The sequence below is a fragment of the Salvelinus namaycush genome, chromosome 2 (assembly GCF_016432855.1).
Source record: "Salvelinus namaycush isolate Seneca chromosome 2, SaNama_1.0, whole genome shotgun sequence".
NCBI classification, from domain to species: domain Eukaryota; kingdom Metazoa; phylum Chordata; class Actinopteri; order Salmoniformes; family Salmonidae; genus Salvelinus; species Salvelinus namaycush.
Window position 1 is genome coordinate 46426563 of NC_052308.1, and position 11077 is coordinate 46437639.

General features: G+C 42.0%; 1 protein-coding gene across 1 annotated transcript; it reads left to right on the forward strand.

Annotated features, from left to right (window-relative positions):
* Positions 1-660: 660 nt before the first annotated feature.
* Positions 661-10694, forward strand: LOC120064120 (rac GTPase-activating protein 1-like). The gene is made up of 17 exons (XM_039014482.1): positions 661-782; positions 1073-1160; positions 1413-1615; positions 2543-2703; positions 3752-3821; positions 4824-4871; positions 5078-5155; positions 5370-5484; positions 5638-5786; positions 6006-6173; positions 8184-8282; positions 8468-8666; positions 8831-8936; positions 9202-9337; positions 9575-9698; positions 9879-9984; positions 10410-10694. The coding sequence occupies exons 2-17, from the start codon at positions 1076-1078 to the stop codon at positions 10483-10485; spliced, it is 1923 nt and encodes a 640-aa protein (XP_038870410.1). The 5' UTR covers positions 661-782; positions 1073-1075; the 3' UTR covers positions 10486-10694.
* Positions 10695-11077: the final 383 nt, after the last annotated feature.

The following is an 11077-nucleotide window of genomic DNA, read 5'->3' on the forward strand; positions in this document are numbered from 1 at the left end:
ACAGGCATTCCTCCCTATCGCATCGGTGTCTTAAAGAAGAACGTAACTTGGCAATTTTCTTTCAACATGGGTTTTTACAAGGCAGTTGTACCAGGGCCAGCTCCAGGCATAAGCGTCATAAGCGGTCGCTTAGGGCCCAAGGTGACTAGGGGGACCCAGTCGGGGTCCCAACTTACTGTTGATAGCCAGAATAGCAGAATACACGTACGTGCAAGATCGAAATTTGGTTGTGCTTCAGCAGTTTTTCTCTTGTTCTGTCAGTCACTGACAGTCACTAAATTAGTCATGTCAGCTACCAGTTTTTAGATTGGTAAGTTAGTCTAGCCAGTTATCTAAACTTTTAGTAATCATGGCCTAATACCGACCGAGCATGCAGGGCACGTGCCCGGGGGCCCTGACCTCCAAGGGACCCCCATTGATTTTGTTAGTCACACTCACTCAGATATCATTATGGCATAAGTCATGGCAAAATGTGTGGTATTGCAGGAAATTTGCAACACCACGTTTAGGGCATCTAAAATGCTAGAGCAGGCCTAATGCATTTTGGCCTACCGATTGTAAGCATACTTACACTCCAACACAGATGGGGGCAGTAATGCGTCAATAATACCAAAGAAACGCCTTCTTCCTTGGCGCCAGGTTTTGAAATGCCTGGGACCAGATAAGACAGGTGTGGCTAGACACACAACGTAGCTTGTTTATCAAGAATTGCAATAAAAGTTGCCTTTGACAGCAGTTGGAAACATCAGCCGCGAGACTCTGTCCTAGGAAGGATTGACGCAGTAAGTGTCTGTTTTTGTTTTCTTGTCAGTGTTGTTTACTGAAGTTAACTAACTTAACTAGCTAGCCTGCTTGCAAAAGAAATGGAAGTGAGTCCATTTCAATCTGTTAAAATAGCTTACGCACGCTAGCTAGCCTATCTATTATTTAAAAAAATTGCTAGCTCACGTTATAACTACCAAATAAATAAAGCCAGAGAGGAATATAGTGGAACATATTTTATCAAGTCCCCTGCTGGGTTTCTGTCACGTGATTGTTTCCTCTTGTCATTTTTTTAACATTACTTTATCAGGACATGGAATCGACCGTGCTGAACCTGCACAACCAGTTCCAGAGTCTGCTTGCTCACTCCGAGATTCTCATTGAGGGCATCGAACCACGTAAGTGACTAGTGGAGAATGCTTTTGGTTGACGGTGGAGATCAGTGTTTCTCCAGGCATTGCATATCAGGGATGGCATATCAGAGATTGCAGGTTTTCTCACTAGCTGGTGCAAATCTAACTTCCCCCCACACACACACTCCTCACCTGAAAAACAAAACAATGGGGGAGATTGACTTCAAAGGAATCAACAGGTCTGTAGAGAAAAGGCAGATCGTTAAACAATAACCATCCCCTTGCTTTTCTGCCCAGAGTTCATCCAGATGGCTCTGAACTTTGAGGACTGCAGGCGGAAGTGGCTCCAGTGTGATGAGAAGCTTGGGGCATGCAAGGAGGTGCTGACCAAAACGGAGACTGAGAGGGGGGCTCTGGAGGTCAAGCTGAAGCACGCACGCAACCAGGTGGATGTGGAGATCAGACGGCGCCAGCGGGTTGAGTCTGACTATGAGAAACTGGTTGGTACAGTTCTAGAAAAATGACAGTATGTTAAACGTGTGGTACATCATAAAAGTTGTGTTGGCTTCTATTGGGAAATGCTGCTCTTTTGTGATGTTCATTGTTAAATAGAGGGCAAAGTTTGAAGACCACTATGGTTAATTAGTTAGTAGTTACGAGTTAGTCTGATTTTAATCAGGCTGTAATACACAGTTAATTGGTATATTGCTGGATTGAGTAACTGAGCCGACAAGGTGAAAAATATGTCGGTGTCCTTGAGCAAGGCACATAACCCTGTTTGCTCTAGGGGCGCTGTACTACTACCATGGCTGACCCTGTAAAACAACACATTTCACTATCTGGTGTATGTCACAATAAACCTTTTTTATTTGTATTTTTATGTAGAATAAAATGACATTTGAATTTAGTCTACCGGTTGTTGTGTTGGTCCTTCAGGTGGTTGACATTTGCAACAAAGTATTGTTTACCTGACTTTTTTTTAGAGGGTCTGTACTGAAGTTGACATTACTATCACCTGGCACATGTGCAAAACCATGTAAACACTTGCTGGCTTCAGCATACCTACTAACTGAAGTCAACATGGTTTTGCGCGTGTGGCAGGTGAAATAAATGTAAACTTCAGCACCGGAGCTCTAAAAAGTCAGGTAAACAATCATTTCCTGTGGATATTTTGTCGCAAATTTCGAGCATAAGAAGGACAAACACACGGACAACCTGGAAGAGTTAGTTCAAATGCAACTTTATTAAACATTCTGGCTTGTAAGGAGCATTTACACCAGGCTGTCTATACCAATTAATTGTGCATTAAAGCCTGATTTAATAAGCCTATGAGTTAGTATGAACACTGTTTGGAAGGCTATGACATCATTGGGTAATTTCCTGATCAGTGTGTTACTGTGTGTGTGTGTGTGTTACCGTGTACGTAGGAGCGTCAGATCCAGCTGATCCGGGATCTGCTGGTGGCGGATGGTTCCAGCAGCAGCCTCCACCTGAGCGAGGAGCAGCGCTCGGCCCTGGCCTTCCTCAACGCCCATTCCCAGGCCGCACAGGCCGCCAAGAACAACACCGACCTCAACACCAGCCGCAGGTACTGTACACTCCTCTAGTAGGCCCTCATCAGCCTTGTCTGGGCTGTGTTCATCAGAGCACGCAAAAAAAGAAGAAGTTTGCAATGGGAAATAAGAAATATTTGTTTTTGAACAAATTCAGAAACGCCTCTTTCGGCCGTTTGCTTCAGTTAAATGCTTGGGGGGGGGGGGATTCCGACCTGAGTTAAAGGGTGGGGAGGGGGGGGTAAATGGAAAGTAAATCCCCTGTGGATCTCTAGGAATAGTGGATCATAATAGGCTAACGTATTACAAGTTGTGCAGTAATTTGGGACATGTAGCCTTTTTTGAATCAATATAGACCATACGTAGCAGTATAAACCTGGAGCCTGGCGCACGGTTCACGACAACTGGACCGTTGTCATACAGTTCCATCATTGGTGAGGATTATTAGGGTAGATTTAGAGGACTACAGTTCAACCCCTATTCTGCACTTTTCTCACCTTCTAATATTTAATGGATTGAACAATTGAGTATGGCAACCTTCAAACCACTGTATTTCTGATTCACCGATTTATATTTAGTACGTGAAGGCTCTCCAAACCTTTATTAATAAATGCTTTCCTAACTCTAAATGACATACAAGATCAGAGTATTTTTAAATTGACCAATTGGTGCTGAAAATGAGATTAATATGCATGCATTTACATGGCTTTCTTTCATTGATCCCTAATATTCTCCATATATTCTGTTGAGAAAATTCAAATTAATTGTACACCAAATTTTAAAGGGATGGCTTTAGATAAATGTACTGAAACCCCTATTGAATGAACTCCATGAGGAAATCTGTTGGCCAGCAAGTGGGAGAGTTTTCAGCAGTTGAATGACATTTATTCAGGGCACGCAAGGGAACCACGCCTACAAAGCCCGCTATGCACCTGCATAAGGTAAGTCTGAATGCCAACTACTGAGAAGTGTGTAGGATGGGCGTACAGTTCCTAAGTCTGAATCGGGCCCTTAGTGAATATGACCCAGATTGTTCTGATTCAGAACAGTGATCATAACCAAGCTTCCCTTCATGTCTTTCAGGTTAACCACCATAGATGAATCTGCTTCCTTGTTGTCAGACATTAGCTATGACAAAACGGATGATTCTCTGGTAAGTATATCCACTTTACATTTTCCCCAAGGGGCCATTTGTCTTGGGCATTGTAGTTGTGCGCCATCACAAAAAGACATGAATACAATATGCCAAAATAGAAAAAGTAGTCAAATAAACTTAACAAAAAAATAAATGCAACATATATGTAATGTGTTGGTTTCATGTGGTGAAATAAAAGATCCCAGAAATCTTACAAAAAGCTTATTTCTCAAAAAATTGCACGAATTTGATTACATCTCTGTTAGTGAGCATTTCTCCTTTGTCGAGATAATCCAAGCACCTGACATGTGTGGTGTATCAAGAAGCTGATTAAACACAATGATCATTACACAGGTGCACCTTATGCTGGGGACAATAAAAGGCCACTAAAATGTGCAATTTTGTCACACAACACAATGCCACAGATGTCTCAAGTTTTGAGGGAGTGTGCAATTGGCCTGCTGACTGCAGGAATGTCCACCAGAGCTGTTGCCAGAGAATTTTATGTTAATTTCTCTACCATAAGCTGCCTCCAACGTCGTTTTAGAGAATTTGGCAATACTTCCAACCAGCCTCACAACAGCAGACCACATGTAACCACACCAGCCCAGGACCTCCACTTCCGGATTCTTCACCTGCCATTGAAGCGGAGTAGGGAAACATTCCACAGGCTACAATCAATAGCCTGATCATCTTTATGCGAAGGAGATGTCACGCTGCATGAGGCACATGCTGGTCACACCAGATACTGACTGGTTCTCTTTATTTTTTATTTAATTTATTTTTGTAAGGTATCTGTCACCAACAGATGCATATCTGTATTCCCAGAAGTGAAATCCATTGATTAGGGCCTAATGAATTTATTTAAATTGACTGATTTCCTTTATATAACTGTCACTCAGTAAAGTCTTTGAAATTGTTGCATTTTTATATTTTTTAAATGTAGATATAGCCACACTAATACTACCTAATATTCTCCTAAACATGAACAATGGAGTCACCATTCTCTATTCCCTGTAGGACTCCTCTGTGATGAGGACGGTGCGACTGAGGAAGCGCCAGAAAAGGGTGTGTGGAGAGTTACTATTTAGTTTAGAGCCTGACAGATTCACAATAGAAATGTACATGTCTTCTTAATTTTGTTTTCAAATGTTATATCTAAAGGATCTGTAGTCAAGGATGGAGTGGAAATGTTGTCATAAGTGCCAGGTTATCTACAATGCTCAGTCATCTGAAAGTTTGGTTAGCTAAGTCGTTCCTATTTGTTTCCACAGCGCTCTTCCAGAAACCTTGCCGAGCCACCCCAGCAGGTGGTGAAGAAACCCCGGTCCAGTGGCCGAACATCGGAGAGGGTACTACTCAATGCAGGCTTCTGAAACTAACTCCAGTGAAGCTAATACAACATCTACAAAATTACTTAATTTCTGACCCAAGTCTCACTTGATTTGGATTTTGGTCACTAGACCAGTATCTTTACATAAAAAAGTAGATGTTGCTTCTGTGTCTGCTTTCTCCTTTTTGAGTATTATTTCCTGTCAATCACAAGATATGTATGTATTATTGCAGATTAATGACTCCATAGTGACCAAAACCACCATCACAGTGCCCATCAATGGAGGTCCTGTGGAGGCCGTGTCCACCATCAAGACAGTGCCCGGCTACTGGATACGCAGCAGGACTGGTGAGACGCCACTAGCAAGCCTAGATTCATCCTTATTTGAAAACGTTTCGTGCATAAACACCATTTTTTGTCAATCCCAGCAACTGCCACTAGATTTCAAGGAGATGACAATGGTTCCCTGCTATATCTGTAACTGTATATCTGTTCTTCCAGATCCTCAGGGCTGGGACAGTACCACTACTATTGACCAATCAGAGACGGCTAGCGAGGCACCCAGCACCCCATGCAGTGAGGCTCCGCCCCCACTCAAAACACCCAGAGCCAAAGGCGGGGTCCGAAAGCACGAATTCCTCGCCAAAACGGTACACATTGTCATTATTGTTTTTGCCTGTACCTTGTTTTTAGGATTATTATTTTTATTTTTTTAACAGCATTGGGAAAATATTTTTGTCACATAATTAACTTGAGGTTGTTGACCCAGTTAAGTCTTAAATTGAGTAATCTTATCTACCATCTAATGATTTGTCCGACATCTACACGTTCAAGCCGAGAGTCTCTGTTCTGGCCCTCTTCTAACTCAGGTTATCAAGTCAGAGTTCTGCGTGCCCTGCGGAAGGAAGACCAAGTTTGGAAAGCTCTGCCTGAGGTGCCAGGACTGCAGGATTGTGGCTCACCCCGAGTGCCGTGATCGCTGCCCCCTGCCGTGCAACCCTGTCTCCACAGGCAGCACACCCGTCAGGACCAGAGAGGTACTGAACCTGTGTAGTTAGTTATACATGCATAGATTGACAAGACTTCATATTTGCAACACTTGGTCAGTTATTGCTGTATAAGCACCATTATGCTATTTTCTTCATATCGGATTCAGGGTTTACCTGCGTATGGTTTGGTATATTCTGGACACCATTCATGAATTTGTATTGGTACCATCTTTGTCTCGAATGCCTTCTCCAAACTTTGCATGTCATAACTGTATCTCTTGTAGAGGTCGACCGATTATGATTTTTCACTCCGATACCGATTTATTGGAGGACCCAAAAAAAAAGCCGATACCGATTAATCGGCCGATATTTTTTAATAATTTATTTTTTATTTGTAATAATGACAATTACAACAATACTGAAGAACACTTATTTTAACTTAATATAATACATCAATAAAATCAATTTAGCCTCAAATAAATAATGAAACATGTTCAATTTGGTTTAAATAATGAAAAACAAACTGTTGGAGAAGAAAGTAAAAGTGCAATATGTAAGAAAGCTAACGTTTAAGTTCCTTGCTCAGAACATGAGAACATATGAAAGCTGGTGGTTCCTTTTTAACATGAGTCTTCAATATTCCCAGGTAAGAAGTTTTAGGTTGTAGTTATTATAGAACTATTTCTCTCCATACGATTTGTATTTCATATATCTTTGACTGTTGGATGTTCTTATAGGCACTTTAGTATTGCCAGTGTAACAGTATAGCTTCCATCCCTCTCCTCGCCGCTACCTGGGCTCGAACCAGGAACACATCGACAACAGCCATCCTTGTAGCAGCGTTACCCATGCAGAGAAAGGGGAACAACTACTCCAAGTTTCAGAGCGAGTGACGTTTGAAACGCTATTAGCGCGCACTCCGCTAACTAGCTAGCCATTTCACATCGGTTACACCAGCCTAATCTCGGGAGTTGACAGGCTTGAAGTCATAAATGCTTGAAGCATTGTGAAGAGCTGCTGGCATAACGCACGAAAGTGCTGTTTGAATGAATGCTTATGAGCCAGCTGGTGCCTACCATCGCTCAGTCAGACTGCTCTATTAAATCATAGACTTAATTATAACATAATAACACACAGAAATATGAGCCTTAGGTCATTAATATGGTCGAATCCGGAAACTATCATCTCGAAAACAAAACGTTTATTCTTTCAGTGAAATACGGAACCGTTCCGTATTTTATCAAACTGGTGGCATCCATAAGTCTAAATATTCCTGTTACATTGCACAACCTTCAATGTTATGTCATAATTACGTAAAATTCTGGCAAATTAGTTCGCAATGAGCCAGGCGGCCCAAACTGTTGCATATACCCTGACTCTGCGTGCAATGAACGCAAGAGAAGTGACACAATTTCACCTGGTTAATATTGCCTGCTAACCTGGATTTCTTTTAGCTAAATATGCAGGTTTAAAAATATATACTTCTGTGTATTGATTTTAAGAAAGGCATTGATGTTTATGGTTAGGTACACGTTGGAGCAACGACAGTCCTTTTTCACGAATGCGCACTGCATCGATTATATGCAACGCAGGACATGCTAGATTAACTAGTAATATCATCAACCATGTGTAGTTATAACTAGTGATTATGATTGATTGTTTTTTATAAGATAAGTTTATTGCTAGCTAGCAACTTACCTTGGCTTCTTACTGCATTCGCGTAACAGGCAGGCTCCTCGTGAGGCAGGTGGTTAGAGCGTTGGACTAGTTAACCCTAAGGTTGCAAGATTGAATCCCTGAGCTGACAAGGTAAAAATCTGTCATTCTGCCCCATAACAAGGCAGTTAACCCACCGTTCCTAGGCTGTCATTGAAAATAAGAATGTGTTCTTAACTGACTTGCCTAGTTAAATAAAGGTGTAAATAAAAAAAATAAAAAAGTATAATAATAATCGGCGTCCAAAAATACCGATTTCCGATTTGTAATAAACTTGAAATTGGCCCTAATTAATCGGCCATTCCGATTGAATCGGTCGACCTCTACTCTCTTGTGTTGTAGCCAAGCACCCTTGCAGACTACGCTCCCTCCTCCTCTCCCATGATCCCAGCCCTAGTGGTCCACTGTGTCAAAGAGATCGAACACAGGGGTTTAAATGAGGTGAGCATCCATTTTAGCACTTACAAAATTCACTTTGATAAAAGGAAAGAACATCAGTCATATTTTCAGATATTAGCTCTGGTAACAAATGTATTTTTACCTTGATAATTCCTGTTGTCTGTCCCTATTGCCTGTTAACATTCCTGCCCTATTTTATTTTATTTTTTCTCCTCCGCCCCTCTCAGACGGGTCTGTACCGTGTGTCAGGCGAGGGGCGCATAGTGAAGGAGCTGAAGGAGAGGTTCCTGCGGGGGAGGACGGTGCCGGCCCTGGCCAAGGTGGATGACATCCACTGTGTCACGGGCCTCCTCAAGGACTTCCTGAGGAACCTCCCTGAGCCCCTCCTCACCTTCCGCCTCAACCGCGCCTTCATGGTGGCTGCAGGTCCGTCCTTGGCAGTCGGCTGTCTTTAAGGGGTTAAATAGATTTTTAAAACGTAGACGTTATGTTCAAGTGCATTCAGGTATACATTAAAGGGATAGTTCACCCAAATTACAAAATTACACATTTGTTTCCTTACCTTGTGATTACTCTTGTCTTGTCCACAGAAATTCAGGATGATGACAATAGCCTGGCGCTGATCTACCAGACCATCAGTGAGCTGCCCCAACCCAACAGAGACACTCTGGCCTATCTAGCCATCCACCTGCAGAGGTACGGCAGCGCTTCCACCCCTTCACGGTCACTTTGCAAATCTGTCACTTTCTATTTCCAGGCAAAAGTGCTGCCCCTACCTGTATTTGTTTGTAAACTGTGGTGGTGGATGTTTGGTAAATGTAACCGTCAATGTCATTTTCAAATCTGTGGTAACCGCCCTCCATAATCAAAGGCAAGTTTTAAGTGTCCTGATTTCACAAGGCACTGCAGAAGCTCCGTTCACTTGAGTCTCTCTGAAATGGTTGACTTCTGGTTCTTTTAGGGTGGCCCAGTGTGTACTAGATACCAAGATGGACGTCACCAACTTGGCCAGAGTGTTCGGGCCCACCCTGGTAGGCCATGCCGTCCCAGAACCAGACCCCATGACCATCCTGCAGGATACCAACAGACAACCAAGGGTATGTGTGGAACTATACAAATATGACTCTGCTAAATGTATGGTTTGTTTTCTTCTGTTTTTTATTTTTTTTTCCTGAAGGATGTGGACAGTCGGTTATCAGCTGTCTAGTTTTTAACATACGATTTGTGTTGTAATTTAGTACTCTTTCAATACTTAATAAGGATGATTCTCACCATACAGAAATGAGTGTTTGTCTCCACACAACAGGGTTTTTGATTCCTATTGATGTAAACAGGTGATGGAGCGCTTGTTGGACCTTCCTCATGAGTACTGGAGCCAGTACACAGTAGAGCAGCAGGCCCACGCAGACAACATGGTCAAGGGCAATGCTAACTGCTACAACACTCCTGACCACAAAGGTAAACACTACTGAGAACCAGTCTCTCCTGGCCCATAGACATATCATTTATCCTTTATTTTAACTCAAACTTGAATGGTTTTTATGGCCGTAGTGTTTGGGGAATGTGCTAAAAAGATGTCACAATATTCTCGAGTCTGAGGTAATGTTCTCCTGAATGTGTTAATTCTCCCTCAACCAGTGAGCATGCTGGGGCCAGTGACCACTCCAGAACACCAGATGACCAAAACTCCCTCCTCCAGCTCCCTGTCCCAGCGAATGAAGAAGACCCTGTCAAACACCACCATGTAAGCAGCACACTCTAAACATAGGGCGCCCCCAAGATCTTAAATGCTCAAATGGGTTGTGTCTCAAATGGGTTGTGTTCCATTAGGAGCCAAATAAGAAAACTTACTGAAACAGGAAGGGGTACCTGGTCCAATAAAAAAATGCTAATGATTGTTTAACATTCCAAAACATTTTCTATTGCGTGTCCTAATTAACATGACCCTGATGTTTGTTTTAGTTTTGAGTAATGTTCCTTCTGTGTGTTTCGTGGGTGATACATTTGTCAACCTTTACATTTTTAAAATTCTCATTAGCTTGGATTACATCAGTGCTTAATTCGCTGAATGTGTGCTTCTATCTGTCCTTGAATGGGTATTTAGCTGTCTGTTGTATTTCTTCCTAGTGATGGAGATTCATGTTTTTTTTTTCTTGTGTAATTTTACAGATTTGGAAGCAAGAGCAAGGCATCTGCTAGCTCAAGTCGCCAAGGAGGCTTTTTTGCCTCCCCTCAGCTGAAGTAGTGGTCAAGCCAAAGTATTTAGGGAAACGATACAATTTTCCTCCATTTTCTATACTCATTTTCTAAAGAACCAATAATGCAGGAGAAAATCTGTTGTTAACTTTAGCTACTGTATATAAGTGGCAGGTAGCCTAGCGGTTAAGAGCGTAGGGCCAGTAACTGAAAGGTTGCTGGTTCGAATCCACGCGTCAACTAGGTGAAACATCTGTCGACGTGCCCTTGAGCAAGGCACTCAACACTAATTGCTCCTGTATGTCACTCTGGATAAGATAATCTACTAAAATGTAAATGTACTGTATTTCATACATTTTTATATCACACCCTTTAAACTCTTTTATGAACCATGCAATACTTGATTTAGCTTTAAACTAACTGCTGCTAATAGCTTTATGTAACGTTAAACTAAAACTCTATAGATTTTTTTTTTTTAATGCTATACAATTTTGATCTCCACTTTTGTGGAATATGTTTATACTTGTGATGACTAGGGCCAGGAGTTTGGGGCACTTTTTGTGGTGTTGTGCTTTAACCATTTATTTTCAGCATTATCCACTAGGTTTGCTGCACGTAGGAAATCCTAGGAAATGTTATTC